Source organism: Marmota flaviventris, chromosome 4 (genome assembly GCF_047511675.1).
Source record: "Marmota flaviventris isolate mMarFla1 chromosome 4, mMarFla1.hap1, whole genome shotgun sequence".
NCBI lineage: Eukaryota > Metazoa > Chordata > Mammalia > Rodentia > Sciuridae > Marmota > Marmota flaviventris.
Window position 1 is genome coordinate 5157601 of NC_092501.1, and position 20422 is coordinate 5178022.

Consider the following 20422-nt stretch of genomic DNA (forward strand, 5'->3'; position numbering starts at 1 on the left):
AATAAACTGGAGAAAGTACATTTGCTGATGGAGCAGAGTTGGTTTTATAAAAGTCATGTTTATTATCTTATTCTTGATGCACACTGTCTAGTGAGCTGCAGCAGGGTTCTCTGTGGTTAGGATAAAATTAGTAGGGGCTCACGATGCTGCTCAAAAGGCGGCAGAGCCACACTCATGTCACAAGCAAAGTCACTACGTTTCCCCTCTCTTTTCTGAATCACCAATGTTGCTACAAAAATACCCACAGGGTGTCCAACTTTAAATATTGAACAGAGTACCTCTAAGTATCTGACACCAGCAGCCCTCCAGGAAGAGGAAACGTATAAGGATAGGGATGTAAGGCTTCAGAAGGGTGCTTTGCATTGAACCTGACAGGGCTGGGGGCTGCACTCACGGTGGCATTAGCATTGATTTTAACTAACTAGAAAGGAACCATTGCTGTCCCCCCTGTTACCGAGGCAAGCCACGGGTTATAGACTCCTAGTCCATAGATTGTGAGAGAAGCATCCCCAGTAGCGGATAACCCCAAAGCCAGTTACTTTCAGCTTGGAATGCCTAATTTCTGTTTGGGGTTAGATTTATCACTGTCATTATAATACATTTATAAACATATAAAATCAGGCCTGCATGTCTCAGGGATCCAGGAACACACTTTCATAAGAGATTGGGGGTTCTGTCCTAGCTTGGGCACAAACAATTCACCTCATGGACAAAGGGCACAGAGGCTGTCAGGAGCTGGAGAAACTGGGGTCTACACATGGGGTCTGCTTTGTATGACAGCAAAAGGTTTATTTGACTCTTTATGTGGGAACCTTAGTACACAATTGTTCCCTGCCCAAAGGGCTCTGCTTTCTCCTGGTTTTCAATGAAAAAATGCTCTGAAGATTCTACAGGTAGGATTGGGGTGTTTGAGCACCTCTGATTTGGGGCATGCCACGGAAGCAGGCTCCCTGTGTCCGCCCCACCTCCAGATGGAGCTGGACCATTTCCCATGGCATCTGCAGGAGGGGCGAGAGGGAGAAGATGCTTGACTGTATCTGGGCAGGAAACATGTCAAGAAGGAGATTCAGCAGAGACAGGCTGGCGCTTGAAAACGCCAGGGGCTCTGGGCTCCCACGCTGCTCTCCTAAAGGTTCCGGATCCCCCAATCTGCCCTCAGCCTTTAATGCCTGTGCTCAGACACACACACGGACACTTCCTCTTGCCCAGCCACTCTCTCCACTTAATTACGTACTTCATTAATCTCTGGCCCTCCACCCCGCCTTCTGAAACCCCCAAGTCTTCTGGGGTCTACAGAGCAGGCAGCTCCCTGACCTTGATGCCCTGCAGAAGGATATATGAGGCTGCTACGGACTCCAGAGCCACACACTGGGGGCAGCCTGGCTGGAGCTGCCGGCTACCTGATCGTGACACCTGGCAATCCCTGAGACAGACACAGCCGCTCCCACTCCTACATGACACAGATCTAGGAGTGACTTTTGGGCTGGGAGCGGCCACAGTGGAGCCTCATAGTGAGTCCTATTTAATTTAAAGGTCATGGGCACTTGGGTAGCTCTTTGGTGAAGACCTTTTAAGGACAGAATTCAATGTACTCAGCACTCCTGGATCAAGGGCACCTTTACATCTGACTTCATGTTGCATGTTGCACCTTCTCTCAGACCACTTTACTTCTGGCTTTAACAAATAAAAGCCTAATTCTTGAGCCACGTTTCCTTCTTAAGTATCCAAAGCAATAAAACCAAGTATTATTTTGAAATGAAAATCACAAATAAACAAACTAACAAATAAAAAATCCCAATGAATTGGAGAATAAGCAAAATAAAAATGCCACCAAACTTATTCACATTCATGTTACAGTGCAAGTGGCAGAAGCTGCCAGCATTTACTTGGGTTATTCAATTATTTGCTTCAGGTTACTGGCATGGGCAGTAGGAAGAGATTATTCAAACAGGAACTCAGAAACACTGACGACACAAAGATTACTCATGTTCTAACATTGTTACAACTAAATGGGAATTTCTGGAAGTTGTGGAGCAATTTACTGAGCCTCGCAAAGATGACAGAAAATAGCTCCATGATTGAAAATATTATTTTGCTGTGGCGCCTTTTCCATTCCACTTTTATTAATGGTATGTGGCCCATATGGTCATTTGCTGCAATTCTCAGCTCTTAGTTCTGTATTTTCCAAAGGCATAACAAATGGAATTCTTTAAAAGGATGTCAGGGGAGAATTTAAAGCCTGCTTTTGTTTATGAAGTAAAATCCAGTGTGAGGCTGAGACGCCAAGTATCATCCATTCAGAGGGCGGGGTTCTCGGAGAGACGGAGGGGAGGTCAGCGTGAGGCCAGGCCAGGGCTCGGCTCTGGCTGCCAAAGCCAGGCTCGTCTGGGTGGATAGCACCCCACACTTCCCCCAGGCTAGCTGGGCACGTTCTGAAACCTTATCAAGTGAGGGGTCTTCCTCTAAAAAAGGCAGACCTCGGAACATCCTCAGTTCAAGGGTAGATGTGCTACTCCGGGATAGGGAGAGGAACAGCATGGGGCAGGTGACAATGACTTAAAGGTGGGGGTAACGAGAAGGTGACAGGTCACAGAGAAAGTGTCCTGGAGAAGTAATGGGAAGGCAGAAGCAGTGGGGGGAAATGCTTAGGAGAAGAGGAGGGAAATCCAGTTCATGGGAGACTCTTCAGGAAGGTCAGAAGAGTCAGGATGGCCGAGGGAGCTGGGGCGTTAGGAGCACCCTGAGACAAAAGGGGAAAGATGAGAAATGGGCTTCTGTTGAGTACAGACTCCCTGGACAGGGCAGAGAAATGACGGCAGGATTGTGGAGAAAATAATGCAGGAGCCTGGCAAAGTCCCCTGTCCAGGGCCACCCTGAGAGTCACCGCTAGGGAGGCAGCAAGCCGAGGTTCCCCCAGGTGTCCTCGCCTTCCTGCACACACAGCACCAAGGAGGGAGAGAACCGCCCAAAGGTAGGAGCTCATGCCCTTCCCAAGCAGGGGAGGGGACAAATTGGCCCCGTGCAGAGGGGTAGAAGAGCCACTCTGGTCACAAAAAAGTTATGCAGTATCTAGTCAATCAAGATGTCTTCCTTCCAGGGACCACAGATCCCCCCGCTGTGAACACCAGCCTGAAAGGAAGCCTTTAGGTGGGAGGGATCTCTGTTCCCAGGCTGCTTTGTACAAACGGGGCCTCCTACCTCACCTGCTCCTGCCTGGTCCAGTCTCCTCCTTGCTGGCTCGGAACAACACTCTCCCTTTGTGTCAGGTCCACATACAATGTGGTCCTGCACAGGTGACTGCCACAAGTGTTAGGGACCCTTAGTTCTTTGCAGAACTGAGTCCCCATCTGCAAGGACCTGCCCAGCAGAGACAGTCAAGATGACTTGGGGACTCACTGAAACCCTGGAGGGAGCGTCCCAGGTCACTGTGAGGACATGGCTCCCAAATGGATAACTCCATGCCACCTCGTCCTGCCACCAAGGCAGCCAGGCCAAGATGTGGCAGCTGGAGAGGCAGGACAAAGGCAATGGCATGCTGATTTTCAAGGAAGAATTCTGGCTTTTCTTACAAAAATGGAGAAAAGAATTTGACTCTTGGGGGAATGTAAGGGAAAGAACATTCTGGTACAATGGCCTCCAGGGGCGTGGAGGAGCACAAGGGCAGTGATTCTGGACAACTGTGGAAAAGCCGATGTGCAACATGCCCTTCTGAAGCACCAGTGATGGCTGGATGGGGTTTAATCTCAAGCAAAATGGCAGGTGTCCCCCCACCCCCAATCCAGCAGATCCCCTCTCCACTCCAACTGCAAGAGCGCAGCAACCCAACCCGGACACACACATATTTCACAAACAGCAGGAAATTAGGAGCTCCACCCCCAGAGACAGAGAAACTTGAAAAGGATGAGCTATGTCATATGTTCAAAACTCAAAGTTTTTAAAACAAAAGCCCTCTCGTCTTCCCCTCACTCCATTAGGTTTGCACATCTGCTATGAACGAGGAGGCAATTTAAGCCCTTGTTGATGTGACTAATAGTGTTAGATAATTGGATTTGTGGTGGATTAGTTAAACAGCAGCCAACCGTCCCTGTCCCAGGAGCTCTTGGGTGGAGAGGCAGGCAGGGCCAGCTGTGCTCTGGAGGGCTGTAGTCACAGGCATGGTTGCAGGGAGTGGGGGCCTCTTGTCTAAGGGGTGAGCAGCAGCGGGAGCAGGAAGGAGTCGGGAAAGGTAGGAGGAGTGCCGGGGCGAGGAGAGCCTCGCTTACAGTACGGATCTGAGCATCCCCCGAAGGTCGTGGGCTAAAATCTGCTCCCAGTTGGCCCTACCGGGAGGTGGGGGACTCTTTAGGAGGTGAGGCCCGCAGGTCTTGAGGTCCCTGGGGGTGGGGGGGGGACAGTGGGACCCCAGCCCTCCACACTCTCCTTTTTCTTCCTGGCCATGAGGTGTGCACCTCATTCCTGCCTGATGGCTGCTGCTGATCACCACGGAGTGACCACCTCCCATAGGGAGCCGCAGTAAGCCTTTTCTTTTCATAAGTTGATTATCTCACTTATTTGTTATGGTGAAAAGCTGACTAACAAAAGATTTTTTCTTCTTTTTTTGCAAGCTTTAGTTTACCTGCCTTAATTTTAAAAACCTATTTACCGATGACTTAATGGCAAGCTTGAGTGGCTGACCATGTGCGCGGTCTGAAGCAGGCTCTCCTGTGGACCTGGCCCTGCCTGCTGTGCCCTTGCTGGCCTCTACCAAGCCAGACCTGCTCTGTGCCAGAGAAACTGCTTGCATTCATGCCATGAGACTCAATGTGCAAGGCTCCTTCATGGTAGTACTCAAAGAGCTTGGTTTTCCGGGAGAACACTGGAAGGTCTCAAAGCCCCTGCTGGGGAGTGGGTGAGACTGGAAGCAGAACTCATGGCTCCTGCCCACACACCTGGGGGAAGCTGGGGGACAGAAAGCGCTCCCTCCCAGGACTGTCCTGAGATACTCTGAAGCCACAGTGAGACAGCAAGTAGACAAGAAGAATGAGGAAGGGGAACCAGACAGAAGCCAGGCCTCATCCATCTTCATTCCAGCTGCCCTTGGCCTTTACTTTGACCCAAAGACTACTTTTTAAAAATGATGAATGGTGTAGCGTTTTAAAGGCATTTGACCTTATTTTTCTGGGCTAGCGACATTTATCTATATAAACACATTTCCTCCTTTGCCTGATACATATATAAGTATATATTTGGCTTCTATTCTATTTTTACATTTCCAGGGATTGAACTCAGGGCCTCCTGAGTGCTAGGCAAGGCTCTACCACTGAACTACATCCCGACTCCTTTTAATTTTTTCTTCTGAAACAGAATCTGGCTAAGTTGCCGAGGCTGACCTCTAACTTGAGACTCCCCTGCCTTAGCTTCCCTTGAAGGTAAGCACACACCACTGTGCCTGGCTAAATACTGATGCCTGAGTGTTTTGAAAGCTCCTGGCAGTGTTTGTAATATGCAGTCAGGGCTAGGAACCAAAGCTAACTTTCCCCCCTGTGTTAGGATTGAACCTGATTCTTTCATAGCACTTTTCATAAACTCTTTCTTTGGGCTTGATTTACATAAAATTCAAAAAGTGATATAAATTTTCTGACTAGGAAAAGTAGTTTAAATTATAATTTGTAGTTTCAGTGGGTTGGCAGTGAGATTGGGACCATGATCTGGAGCCAGCAGCAATGAATGTAGATGGGGCGTATCCTACAGCACTGATTCCAAACATTTTGGCAATGATGTCAAAAGTTACAAAATTACTTTGAATCAGCAATTGCATTTCTGAGAATGTATGCTGGGCAAACTTTCGAGATGAATTTGAGCTGTGTGCTTAAATGTGCTCACGGCACAGTTATTCACAGTAGTGACAATCTGCCAAGGATCCAGATGCCTGCAGTAGGGAATGGATCGGTCCAGGACAGTCACTCTATTCCATGAGAGGCAACACTCATTAAAATCAGTCACTACCTTGCAATCAAGGACAGGGTCTCTAATATATTGTCAAACATATAGTGTTAGAAAGGAAGGAAGGAAGGAAGGAAGAAAATAAGAAAAAAGAAAAGAAAGAAAAATAAAAAACCTAGCTACAATATTGCACACACATAGGGAAACATACTTGTAAAGAAACAGGACATTTCATGTGCACTGATGACCTATCAATGAGAGCAACAAGACAGTTCTTCTGGTGTGTTTTTTTTTTTTTTAAATGTCTTCTCTTTAATTTTATAAAAAATAAATAAGAGAAGACCTTCCTCTCCCATGTAAAAAAAAGAAGGAATCAGGAAGGCAGGAAGAAATGAAGGAAAAGACTGATGTTACATTTGCGAAAATAAAATACAGCTCCTCTGTTGTCCACACTGGAGTAGTTCCACATAGCAACTACCAGTCATGTTGTAAAGGCAGCAGAGGGGTCAAAGTGCAAGCACAATGACATCCCAGCCAGGGATCCTCTGTGCTTGGAGGGTATTATGGGTGTGCAGAGGTCAAGAGGTCAAGGGCAAAAACTCCTCCAACAATCAGACTCTGTTCTTGTGCTCCCTGGAGCTTCAGGGGTCAATCCCCAAAAAACGGCCAAGCCAGGCTATGTGCAGTGTGGGGCCTGCACTGGGAGCTACCTGCTGCCCGGGGTGCAGCACGGAGACGGTGATCATGGCTGGGTTTCTCACCTCACAACAAGGCACAGCCACAGAGACACATCCTTCACGGTGCCCGGTACTCTGATACAGGATTTACAGGCCTGCTTTTATTCCACTTTCACAAGAGCCCTTTGGGTACAGCCCATTTTATGCCTATGTTAGAGCTCTGAATTGGAGACATAAAGAGACCAGTGATTTGTTCAACATCCAGGGACTTTGCTGAGCCCAGGAATCCCTGTCTACCTGACTGGGGAGTCTGGACTCAGCTCCCGCTCGGAGTGGCAGGTTCCTTTTGTTTTGCAATTCTCTTGTCTGTTCTAGGAAATAGCAAATGGTTCTTCACGGATTCTGCCTTTGTACAATAATGGAGAAGTCTACCAATGAACATCTGAACTGTTCAAAGCTCCCTTAAAAATATAGAGTACAAAGATGGGTAAAGAAACTCTACCTTCAACATTAGAAACTACTACAATCACACTACTTTAACAGATGCAGTTTTCATTTCCTTTCGAAGTAGGACTCTTTCTCAAAATTCTCCAGAAATCCATGCAGGTTGCTCAGCATGCCAACTTGCCTGAGTTGCTGTATTTTCTAAAAGCTAACTTTTTTAGGAGTCTTTTTTTTTCTTCAATAGAAGAGGCCTTGCCATTTGGACATTCAGGGGCATGTGCAAACGTATGAGAGCACCTGTGCACACGTGTGTGCGAGTGCGCAGACTGCAGGAACATTAAGCTTACTTTCATGGGATGGAGGGAAGGAGATTTTGTTACTTGCTAAGAGTAAATTATGCAGAGATGCCCTTCATGCTTTCACAGTGTTTCAAGCACTCTCTTTGAGGAATTCCCATCAGCCCCACCGCACAAATAAAAGATCCGGATGCATACATGGAAGAATTAAAGTAAAGAGTTTAAACTTTAAAGTAACATTACTATGCAATACGCAGCCAGTCTGACAGAATACAGTAAATAACATTTGCTCAGACACTTTACCATGCACAAAGCATGCAGGGTGAGAAAGAGACTTTGACCCAGGGTTTAATGTCTAAGTCCAGATAAAAATGAGCAAATAAAAGCAAAGGTTTAGAACAGTCCCTCCCCACAGATGACGAGAAAGAATGACAACTTAGCCAACAAGGAAAATCCCAGGCCTTTCCCCCTTGAGCTGCAGGGAATTTTCACGTTTACCACCTTTAACACTAGAACCTTCTTTGCATCTCTTTCAGGGTTTCCAGGCTGACCCAATCAGGCCCCCGCTGGCCACGGTGCACATGTGTGCCCTTACCATTTGGAAGCTTCGAGTCGAATGGAATTCACACTGCATCATATCAAAGAAGATGGGGATGGTGGCTTTGCGCAGTTCCGTCTCAGGAATGAGTGTCATTTCTAATATTGGGCCAACCATTTCTGGAATGAACTTTATCTTATGTTGACCTTGGAATAAAGAAATGTACTATTCAGAAATAAAAAAGCATTCAAACACGGGCTTAACTTCACAAAACAAAACAATGTGACATTGCACAGGAGATCTTGGGAATTTTCCCATACTTCTCACCTGTAGACAACAAACTTGAGAACCTCCAGCATTTTGCATAGGAAGTGGGCTGTCTTCCCAGTGTTACAAGGGAAGCCATTCAAAGCCCATCCAATGGAAGGCCTGTGATCACGACTTGTGCATCGCAGCAGAGCAGCCGCTGTTCCCATACCCAGCTGCATGATCAAGGGCCTGAGCAGCCACCTGACAGCCAGCTTTGGAAGGGGTGGGGACTGGGATCCGAGGGCCAGCATCTCATTTGCAGACAATGACAAGAACAGAAGTGGACAGGGGAAGGCGCAGGTGGTCTCTTGGGCCCTTACTATCGCCGGCGTCTCATGAAAGTTTACCATGTGGCACCTCTGTAGGTAATGCAGAGTGACTTCTATGACATTCCAAATGATCACAACCAAAGGAACCAAGAACAGCCATCAGAACTTGGGCAGCAGAAACAGGAACAATTCTACCTGCTGTGGCTATTGGCTGATAGGAAAAGGCTTATTTAAAGAACTACATTATTAGTCCCAGCTCACCTATCTGTCCAGAAACGACTTTTAAAGAATTCAAGAAGGGAGGGTGGAGGATGGGAAAGGCAGTGGAGCACAACAGACACTAGTATGGCAATTTGTAAATCAATGGATGTGTAACTGATGTGATTCTGCAATCTGTGTATGGGGTGAAGGTGGGAGTTCATAACCCACTTGAATCAAAGTGTGGAATATGATATGTCAAGAAATTTGTAATGTTTTGAACAACCCACAATAAAAAATTTAAAAATAAATAAATAAATAAATAAATAGATAGGCAAAAAAAAAAAAAAAAAAAGAATTCAAGAAAATGTTTCTTCAAAGGCTTTTTTAAAAACAAAATCATAATAATGAGTGTTATGTTAGCTAACATCACTAATCATGGGCTGCAGACAAGCCTCCGAGGAAGCACCTTCTCATGGACTCCTCACGAGAGCCTCATGAGACAGGCACCTTTCCAACCCATTTTACAGACGAGGACCCAGGGCTGTCTCCATGGCTGCTCAGGGAGCTGCATGGGACCCGCTCAGGGACCTGGAAGAGCAGGATTTAGACTGGCTCTGAGACTCTGGCCCTTCAGCTTTGGCCTCATTTTACTGATCCCTTCCCTGTCTGCTGGGCCCAGGATCTCTGAGCAACATTCAGACCCTGCCCACCTCTCTGCAGCAGAATCAGTGCACCCTGTCCATGCCCCTCCTGAAGTCAGCAACCTCTCGTCTTACCCAGCATCGTTGGAATATTACAGTTCTAAGATAAATCCCTCAGCAAGTAGAATGGCTTCTTACAAGCACCAAAACTTTCATTTCAATGGTTTTTGCTGGAAATCTTGGCACTGCACTTTTGTGGGTCTCTGTCATTGGCTCTGATGGCAGCTCAGAAGCAGCACTGGAAAATCCGGCGGCTGAGCCTAGAGACCCCAGCAGCTAGACTGAGTGGTCAGCCCCTCTTTCCTGCTAGCTTGTGGGTCTGCTGCCACTGTGCCCTACCCTGCAGTGGCCCCAGTGCCCTTTGGCTGTTCTGCCTCTAAGTTCCTGAGGTCTGGTAACCTAAGTGACCTTACAGAGCTTTAAGTGAATGAGGAAGGCAGAAGGACAGAGAGGTGGCAACCCCAAGGTTCCTTCACGACCTGGCCACTGGGCCTCTGCAACAAAACTTATGGGAAACATTCTGCTCCACACAGGGGCCACTGCCAGGACAAAATACAGAGGGGTCCATCAAGAAGGGGTCCTTTAGAACCCCACCTAATAATCGTCTTTCATCTCCGAAATCTTCACTTATCTTCAAATCACTCCCAGATAACTAACATCATTTCATTTCCAGCACATAAAAGAAAAATGTGCAAGAAGTTAGATGCTTGAATGAATTATTTGTGACATTTTGCTATGAACACCAATACTTTATCCAGAGTTAATCAATCTTACTAATTCTTTTACACAATCAGGAAACAAGATGGATACCCTAAAGAATTTAGTATTCTTTACAATTCAACTCATACAGATTTCCACAAAGAGAATCATCAAACAAATTTGGCTACTATAAATAACTATACTTAAGAAAATACATAATCCTCCTACTAGCCTAAACAAAATTTTTCTAGGGACACACACACACACACACACACACACACACACACACACAATGTAACTTTCTATAAGGAGCCTGCATTTATTCATATCTGACTTTCAGCTTTTACTAAATCATTAATATTTAGACTGAGGCTGTTACAGCATGAGTCTCATCCTCGCCCAGCTGCTTAATGTTTCTGGAAGGCCTGTAACTGCTGGAAAGCATTCTCTTGAAAATGCCATTAGATTCCATCTCTCAGGTGACGCTTTCCTTGTATTATGCCGAAAAAATGTCAGAGCCAATGTTTCAGAAAACAGATGATAGTGACAGCGAGTTGCTCATCAACCACGATTTCAGCATCATAAAGTTCTGCGTGTCACCAATCGCTTTTAGCGTTCCAAGCTAGGAGGAAGGTGAAGGCAGGAACAAGTGGGTGTAGATGTGGAGATGGGAAAACCATGTTACAAAGACCTGGGCACCACCCTTCCACTAGGGTGGGAAGCACACTGGGCTGGAGGGGCCGGGGTTCTGGGGACTGAGCACCAGCTAATGGTAGGTGATGCTCACGCTCCTCCAGCCCCTCAACCAACTCTTCCCTATGGCTCACCTCTTTCCTTCCTTCCTTTTTAACGTCTGCACCCTGGCTTTCCCTGGGAGCAAGTCTAGCTCAAACTTAATGATGAACTCGGGTTTTAACCATGAGGAGATTCCTGCAGTGTAGACCTCAAGAAAAAGAGGATGCATCTTTCTTCTCCTTTGGAGACAGAGGAAGAGCAAGCCACTCACTGCACCTCTGGCCATCTGGCCAGTCCCTAAGACTCCCTGGAGTCTCTATTCATGGAACTGCTTCCCAGGGAGCTGACTTGCTCTGGAAGGCAGGCCCTCCCCAAGCAGCAGCCTCCACAGTGTCCGGATGACAGCTCTACAGTCACCAGTGCTCAGAAATCCAGGCATGAAACAGTCTTAACCCAGGAAAATCTCCCTACACAGGAGCAGGCAGGGCAAAAATCCCACCAGCCGACCAAGACTACCAGGCCACACCGAGCAGTGTTGGGGTGGGCTCCGAGGAGAGCACAAAATTTACTCAGGCCCCGAAAACACTCCTATAGGAAGTCCTGCAAGAAAAACATCCCAAACCAAATCAGCCATTAAAGACCTTGCTGTGGACACATTGGTTCTGGCCGACAGGAGGCAGGTGTCTGCTGGCTCTGGTGCTGAGGTAGGAAGGCAGGAGAGGTGCTCAGCAGGCTGCCTGGGAGTGAGCTTTGATACATAACTGAAGAGCCAGGTACACCACATCCCTGCTTTATTCTTTGGAAAGAGAGTCTGCCTTTGATGTCCCCTTTCACACTCAAAATATGAAAGGCCCTGGAGGGAAAGCACCATGCCCGCCCCTGGGGGAGGTGCCCTGTTTATGATTGTGTCAGATTGAGCAGAAAAGCCCAGGTTCCTGCTCTGAGGCTGGGCTTGGAGGTGCACTCAGACCCTTCATCTCAAGGGACCACAGGGAACACTGGAAGATCCAGGGAAGAAGTGGTGTCCTGGAGCCTTCTGCACAAGGCCTGACCGAGTGACAGGTGACTAATTATAAGATGATAAATGTATCTGATCTGACTTCTATTTTTATTTTCTTGGCACAGCCAACTCCAGCAGTCTGCCAAAATATTCCCAAACCTGAGCCCATTGGAAAAAAATAAAAAGCTGTGTAGAAAGTAAGTTGTGCATATCCTGAGATGTGCCGTCATGAGTTTTGAGAATGGCACTCTGCACAATGACTCCTGTGGTCAGGTTTCACCATCTGGGACCCATAGTAGGCAGGGGCCACTGCCTGAGGTGGCCCTTGGAGGTATTCTCAGGCGCTGCCTGAGATGATCCCTAGGCAGCAGATACCTTTATTATTATTTCTCTAACTTTTAAACATTTCATTCTTTTCTTAGCAAGGAACCCGACCTGGTAGTAATGGTTATTACTTGGCCAAGGACATGGTTTCCTATTGACCTCTTGGCTACATCTCAGGCCACAGCTGATGTTCTCAGCTGAAGATCTGCAAAACACACCTCTTATACATTGATCACTATATTCAAATCAGCAAGTGACAGGTTCAAACGAGGGGATTTTCTCTCTTAACTGCATCCTTTATGCTACAAATCAAAAGTCTCCTCTCGCCGGGCTCTGCTTATTTGGAACATAATGACAGATAATGTCCAGAGAACAAGCTGCTCTGAAACGGCTTTAGAAATGTGAGCCAGACCTGAGTGGGTTTCTCTAAGGACCAATGTAGCCCATGGGAGAAGCATGAGAGAAACTCACACCCCTCTTTTCCCTCTTTGCTTTCTTCATTGCTATCACAGAAAATGGCAAAAAAAAAAAAAAAAAAGGAAAGAAATGGATCCAGTTTCGATGGTGGTCAATCTCAGGGATTCCAGAGTAACATTAAAAATACTTTAAAAAAAAAAGAAAATCCAACACATGCTCTCGGGGTGTGGCCCTGGGGTAGACCACTTGCCTAGCAAGCACAGGGCCCCACAGAAAAATAAAGAGAAAGAAACAAATAACAAAAAATAAGACACAAAAACTGAAGTGGAGAAAGCACAAAAGCACCCATCAGGATGACCACTGGCCAGCTGTTGCTTGAGCTGGGTTCTGGAGTGTCCCTCTTCTGCAGGCAGTGACCCTGTGGTGGAGGGCCCTTCAGGGATGGGAGGAACCTTGGGAGGTTTGCGGGGCCAGGGAGAGCCATGTGGTCACTGCAGCCACTTTTGCAGTGAGAAGGAAGTGCTTCAGTGTGCACACAGGTCTCTGCCCCTGCCAGGGTGGGCACCTCTCTCATCTTAGATGAAAAACAGGATCAAGCCATTCGAGCAGGAAGTGCCTTCATTTGAAAGCACGTGTGGGCCTGTCCCCACGGGGGTGGGGGGGTGTAGTCCCACTCTTTCAGAAAGGGCTCAGGTAGAAGATGGCCTCAGAGATAGGACTGTCTAGGAGAGCCAAGTGTCTGCACTGAGAGTCCAACCTGGCACGCAGAGCCCATGTCACCTCCTTCGCTAATGCTGGGCCTAGCAAAGCCCTGGACTCCCTGTCCCCCAGCAAGAGCCAGCATCTCCCTGAAAGCCACCTCTCCAAAAGTCCCTTTGGTCTGCCTGCCTGTCTCATGGGGCTGCCCCCTGTCCCTGTCTGGCACAAGTCCTGTCTCTGGCTGCCAGGGCAAATGACAAATGCATCTGTCGCGGCATGATTTTAAGAAGGAACACAGAGAGATCAATTGGAGTGAATCACAAACGGTCCTCTGCTCTGCTCCAAAGCCTTAACATTTGATGGCTGAGATCATCATGCATTTATGCCCTAGAACATCTGAGCCTTGCACTGGAAGGCTCCTGAACCCTTCAGCCCTAGCTCCTTCCCTCACAAGCCATGAGTCAGGGTAGGGGGGGACCAAGCCCCCTGACTCAGGCCGCCTGGGCAAGGCAGGGGGGCAGGGCGGGGTGGAGTACCCAGGTGGGGCGTACTGGGTCTCTTGACCCCATGGGTTCCCACTCTGCCCCCAGGAGCACCAGGAAGACCAGGACCGGATGGCCACTGCAGGATTCTTGCCACAGAGACGAGTGGCCTCTGGTAGCTCAGAGCCTGTACTCAGGTCCTGCAGTTGTCACCTGCAAAATCCCAGCACAGAGTGTCCTTATGGGGTCCTCGGTGGCCTCCAGTGCTGACACCTGGGGCATGTGGGCCTGTGCAGGCTCTGTCCCTGAGAGGGCACAGGGGACAGGGCCACTTTGATGCTCTGAATCCCTGCCTGGGGCTCTCACGGCAGAATCTTGCTTCTGGAAGTGTAACTGGGGTCAAGTGGGACTCCCACACTGTTGGCATGGCCCACAGAGTGTCCTGGTCTTGTTTTTCAAGGGGTTTGGCATTTCTATTTTGGGGTGAAAATCCATTTGAAAAAACTCCATTCGTTATTTAATCGGAAGGACAACTTTTGGAAGTTCTCTTAACTTTCCCTGGAGACAAGATGAGGCCACTCTTTCTGTGTCTGCTGACTGCGGAGGCGAGGTGTCAAGAGCCCTTCCAAGGGAGTCTCAGAGGTCACCGAGAGCTTGCTGGCCACACAGGCATGGCCTGCAGAGCCTGCTGCTGTGCTCCCGGCTGTCCAGGAGGGCGCTGGAGTCCGTGCTCAGAGTTCAGCACTTGTTCTCTCTGCATCTTCCTAACCCCACTTTCTAGGCGCTGCCCAGAGCCAGCACTCACTCAAGAGCCAGCGGCCGGCTGTGGCTCTGTTCCCCAGCCCCACAGGAACAGGTGGCATCCTGCACAGGGGAAGCGAGATGAAGTGGACAGGGAAAAGAGTCTCTGGGACAGAGGGGAGAGCAAGGCCCCTCTCAGGAAAGCCATCTCCCAGGCCACCCGAGAGGAAGAAGCACAGCCCTGATGATTCTGAGGCAGGAATACAACGGAAGCCTTGCTCAGGACCTCCAAGGCCACCAGTCCCTCCTGGCCCGGGACACCTCTGCCTCAGGCCAGTTGAAGAGCAGAGAGCAGGCCAGAAAGAGAGCAATCTCAACATAGGCCAGGTTCTTGGAGGGCTCAATAAAGGCAGGGGGAAGATCCCAATTTGTCACCAGTCACATTTCTTTCAGGAGCCTCTCTAAAAGAACTAGACCTTGTATTGGCTACAATTCAATAAAGAGTTCCTTGTGGTTGTGGATGATAAAAGCAGGTGGGAACGCTGTCTTCACTTACAAACAAAGCTGTATCAATTTCCTATGATAAGTGCACATATGACTTATTATTGCCTCGGCTGCAGGAGCACATTATGCTCCCACCACTTGGTGGCAGTGTACCTAAACACCGCATCCAGGTTTGAGTGGTCCATGAACTCGTTAGATGTTAAATTCTGCAAATCTGAACACAGTCAGTGGTGGCAAAGGTCACAGCGGGATGGGCTGCAGGATTTGAGACCTGAGCAGTTTCCAGGGCAATGGCGCCTGCAGCAGAGTGTTCACCAGACACCAGGGGGTACTCTCCTGGATGCTCTATTTCCCCACCAATCAGATTGTCTCTCCTCTCCCTTGGACTGTCTCTCAACTACTGAAAACTATGAATGCGGAGAAGAGTAATTGCTGCCCAGGAACAGAAGCAGTCAGGTTGAGCTGTCCCAACGCTGCTGACCAGGGCTAGGGGCATGACCTGGCTGGGAGTCATGATGCGCCCCCCACCCCGAGCCTGGCCACTCACCAAGGTTGTACCACATGTCTCTGATTTCAAAGCCGATCTGCCTCCTCATGTCTCCATACCTGGGAACAAGGGGAAGGAAAAATGCTCAGTCACTGGGAGCGTCTGAAACTCCGGCTCCAGCAAATGCAACTAATGTCTCCCTCATTGACAAATGAAGGGTGGGTTGGAGCTCCAACTTCCGTTGCCACCAAAAGGCATCGCAGGTGGTGGAATCCGGGATCTCACTTTCTGTGGGTAAAGTGTGGGGAGGGTGGTTGCTTGCTTCAGTCCCCAGGCTCCGGGGCCTCGGGGGAAGTTTGTTGTGTATGCATGCCGTTAGCATTTAGATGCCAAATCGTGCACCCCACCACACACATAGCTTTCTATGTTAAAATTAAACCCGGAAGAAAGGGAAAGCACATCCAGATTTCTCCTATTCTTCGACATCACTTTAAATGTAAGGAATGACTTAACACCAAAACATGTCAACGAATGTTCCACCGGATTTTGTTTATTAGGGAAAATAAATGCTAATTTTCCTCCCGGTGGGTGAACAGAGGAGGTGTGTGTTTCATGAGTAAACAGAATTTGATGCTTCAGAAGATAAAGCTTTATTAGTTTGTGAGCAATTTAACTTTTTCCTTTATTGCCTAAGGAAAAAGCTGATTATATTAAAAATAATAATTTGCAAAATTATCATACAGTATTGCGGTTTAGCAGCTGCTTCGAGGAGCTCGCTGTTTGTCCTCCTGGCAGCTGACGAACAAAGGGAAGCCGATCGCAGATGAGTGCTCCGCAGCTCTTGAGGCCAAGATGGGGCTGGTAAATCAAGCGCCCCACCTGCCACCACCTTATTAAAGTCTCTGGTGCCCCAAGCTCCTGTCTGTCACTCATGGCAGGAGGGTTCCAGCCCTGTGCTCATCTCTCCCTGGGAAGCGACTCTAGGCAGAGAGTCTCTGGGGGTGGAGGACGCAAGATGGAGACTGAACTGGGAGCCCAGCCTCTTGCTCCCAGGGTCAGCTGTTACCTGCAAGCCTGGCCAGCACTCAGGTGAATGCAAAGCAGGTACTCTGTGAATGGGGGTGGGGGTCCTCAGCTAGCAACATGGCCATACCCAAGGCTATGGTGAACAAAGGTCTGTCACAGACAACAGAGCCCCTGACTCAAGTTCATGGGTGACAGAGAAGCATCCTTCCACATATAACTGAGGCACCCCAAATTGCCAGGCACTGTGCCACCGGAACACTGTTAAGCTCTGCTTCCTTTGGGGGTCTCCTGATTCCCTTTTGTGCCCTGGCACCATGAGAGGGGCACCCCAGCAGCCGCACAGCCCAAGCTGGGGAGGATGCAGCTGGCTTTGTGGTGACCTGGTCTCGTCATCCTCCTGGCGTTTATGGGGAAGGGGTGTAGGAGGCAAAGCTGTGTCCACGCCCAGTGCAACCTCCTCTGAGGGTGGTCATTCTCACTGTCCAGGTGGTCGAGTCTCTTCCAGCCAAGCATACATCCCACAAGCTTGGAACACAAGGTGGCCCCAGACACAAATGTCCCCAGCCTCTGTTCAGACCCTCAACACACCCAGGAGGCCAGCCACCCAGAGGAGGTGGAAGCCCTGTGCAGGGGGTGGACCTCTTGGCTGCTCCCTCAAGCCCTGGACACTCCACATCCCAGCCACAGGGGACTCTGTATCCTTCTTGGATTGCGCCTCTGCAAGACCAGCACAGCCCGACATCAGGCTGAGCGCCGGGGCTCCCCGCTGCTCCACCCCTGCCTCAGCTCCTCTCGGGTCCTAGGATGGGGACAGTTACAGCGACTCAAAGGAAATCCTAAGGTTTAGAAATCCATGCACAGGAGACCAGAGGCAGCCATGGGGGCACCTTGCAGTGACCCAAGGTGGCTCTCTATCTGGGTCTCCCTGGCAGCCAGACTGATTTTAAGTTTTAATAAGAAGGAAGCTCAACATGCCTTGGTCATCCCCCAGAAGTCACGGCTCTCATGAGAGCTCGGTGGGCCTCCGGTGCTCCCGGGTTCCTCCCCTGGAGGAGGGAAAGGTCTCAGTGGCCTGTGTCTGGGCTGAGGCTCATTATTGGAGCTGGTGGCGACCATCCAGATCATGGTTAAATTCCTCCTGAAATTTGCAATCCAGGGATCTGGGCAGAGACAGCCACAGTGGGAAGGAGGAGAGAAGGGTCCAAGTGCCCAGGCCCCAGGCCACTGTCTTCCTGCACATCTTGGGGTGCAGAAACGCTGCACAGCACAGCACCGAGCTCTGGCTTTCGCAGCACTTTGCTGTGTCTCCATCCTCCCTAGGACCGTGGGGCAAGCAGGCAGACCTGGCCCAATGCTCTTCCAAGGAACAAGTTGCAGTCCAGCGTGCAGAACCGACAGGTATAGGGCCACGAAGACAGAAAGAAGGTCAGGAGCTGGAGGCGCCTGGCTGTCAGTGCTTCTCAGCACACCCAGCTTGCCTGTGTCCACCTGCAAATGGGGCACAGGGGCATATGCTTGGGAGGGAGCTGTTCCACCCCCAGGACAGCTAGGATCCTACATCCAGACCTACCTCTTATCCCAAGGAACAGAAAAACCATGTCCCCCAGAGATAGCCCAGACTTGGAGGTGAGGTCAACCTGAGCCCAAATCTAAGCACAACTGCAAATTGCTTGATCACTCTGACCCTCAGTCTCTTCCATAGTACTGGCAAAGTTCATTCCCAGGCTTTAGTGAAGGATAAGAGGGGAGCCCTGGTGTGAGCAAGCACATGAGGCAGTCTAGGTTTCTGTTTCAAGCCTCAGACTGGACCTCATCTCAGCACCCTCACCAGGGTCCCAGTGGTTGTTTAGACTGAGTCTACTAGTGAACATTCAATGAGCATTTCAGACAAGACCCACGAGCCCAGGGAACTAGCCAACGATCACGCAAGACATAAACACACGTTGTGCACATCGCACCTGTGAGTGTGACCTCACCTGGAAATAGGGCTGTGCAGATGCAATCTAGCTGAGTAGCGTGGTCCCTAAATCCAACCACTGGGGTCCTCACAAGGAGGGGAAGATGTACAGACAGACATGTGGGAAGGCTCATGGAAGAGCCTATTCTGAAGACACGGCAGGGACTGAGCTAGCAGTCATAAGCAAAGGGATGCCAAGGACTGGGGACGGCCACCAGAAGCCGGAGAGGCCTGGGACACATTCTCCCTCTGAGCCACAGGAAGAGCCCACCCAGCTGGCATCCGGAGCTCAGACTTCCGGCCTCTGTGACCATGAGGCGGCAAGTTTCTGTGGTTCCGAGACAGGCAGCTTTCATTCACTGTCAAGGCAGATGGACCTCGGTCATTAATGCAGTGAGTGACCCATCCAGTTAATATGCTGGCCAGCAGGTGGTTGGGACCCACCGGGGGAATGTGCCCTTAAAGAGACAGGATGAGAAGACCTGAGACAGACCTGAGATCCAGCACTCCCCCTCAAGGGGACAGGCACGGCCAGGAGAAAGGCCCAGAGAGACCGGGCAGTGAGTGGGGAGTGTGCACAGCCACAGAGCTGTGGTTGGGCTGTGGTGCCCCTGAGGTTGGTGTGCTGGGGCTCGGTCTGCAGTGGGACCACTGAGGGAGGAGGAGACCTGATCAGGTCATGCGGTGCCACCCTGAGACCGGAGCGATGTCCCAGAGAGACTGGTTTAGCTCCCCAGACTGGCTCAGGTCCTCAGGGAGGCAACCGCTCTCTTAGGAGTGGGTTGGGCATCCTGGACAGTCAGGTCTCAAGGCTGGACGAGTCTCCAGATAGAGGGCCATCAGGAAGCAGCTGGCCTCCATCTCTCTCACATGTGCGCCCCTACTACACCTCACTTCCATCCCCACTCCTCACCCCATGGTGACACAGCACAGGGCCCTCACCAGAAGCTGAGCAGGTGCTGGCACCATGCTCTTGAAATTTCCCATCTCCAAAGCCACTAGACCCAATAAACCTCCTCTTTTTGATAAAGCAACTGGCATAAGGCATTTTGTCATAGCAACACAAAAGGGACCAAGATAAGGGGAAGGACGACAGTGTTGAAGGATCTGGGGAGAGCAATGGAGAGGACTGAACCCTGCCTCCCTGAATGAAGGCCTTCCCACCTGGCCAGGGGTGCTGAGGACCACAGGGCTGTAGCAGGAGCTTGGGGTGATGTCAGGGGAGCAAGGGACAGAGAGGCAGGGAGGGGGCTGAGAGCAGGTGAGGCATCTGCATCTTGATGACAAAGTCAGCAGGTTCCTGGAAAGGCAAGAGGGGACAGGAGCCCAGGTGGGAGCACCAGGAACCTTCCTCGTTAGATGCAGGGCTGACGTGAGGGCGCCAGCCACCAGGGCCGGAGAGTTCCCACTTAGGAAGTCTCCCTGGGTCTCCTTCTAATTCTCAAAGTGAATTTGTTTTGAGTCATGAGTCTCTTGGAAAACAAATCAGCACAAACACAAATTAAATGGATATTTCCTGTTATAATCTGTGATATAGAATCATAGCTGCCGATTAGGTCACACTGCAAGACGGGGCTTGTCACGGCACATCAACTTCCTCCTAGTTTCCACATGACGTCCTGCCTACAGCTGGATGGAGCCCAGGGGCCCCTCAGAGCCCACGGTGTGGGACCGGACGTGGTGTTTTGGTCAGTTGCAAACCTGCCCTTTGAGGAGGTGGTGGACTTACGTGGGGACAGCCCACAGTCTAAGTGGGGAGAGGGTCTCGTGGAGGGCGGTCTCTGCACACCCTCAAGGGCACAGCGGGCCTTTGCCACTGGCTGCATCTTCTCATGCTAGAAATTTTCAGGGGCCTTTGATGCTCAGATGTGCTGGGAGCCAAAACTGGGAGCTGTTTTTCCTTCTGAAACAAAGTCCTGAAGAAGCTCTTTTGCCACATGGTCCCACAGGAGGACACACGGTGACTGGCATACTAAAACTGTCAAGCTGGCTAC

General features: G+C 49.8%; 1 protein-coding gene across 2 annotated transcripts in view; it reads right to left on the minus strand.

Moving 5' to 3' along the window:
• Dock1 (dedicator of cytokinesis 1) overlaps nt 1-20422 on the minus strand; it is a 450610-nt gene that overhangs the window by 62588 nt on the left and 367600 nt on the right. For both annotated transcript variants that reach the window (XM_027930051.3, XM_027930050.3), the window contains exons 32-33: nt 15506-15564; nt 7935-8083 (exon numbers count right to left, since the gene is read on the minus strand). In XM_027930051.3, the coding sequence (XP_027785852.1) occupies nt 7935-8083; nt 15506-15564 (208 nt within the window). The remainder of the gene's footprint in view (nt 1-7934; nt 8084-15505; nt 15565-20422) is intronic.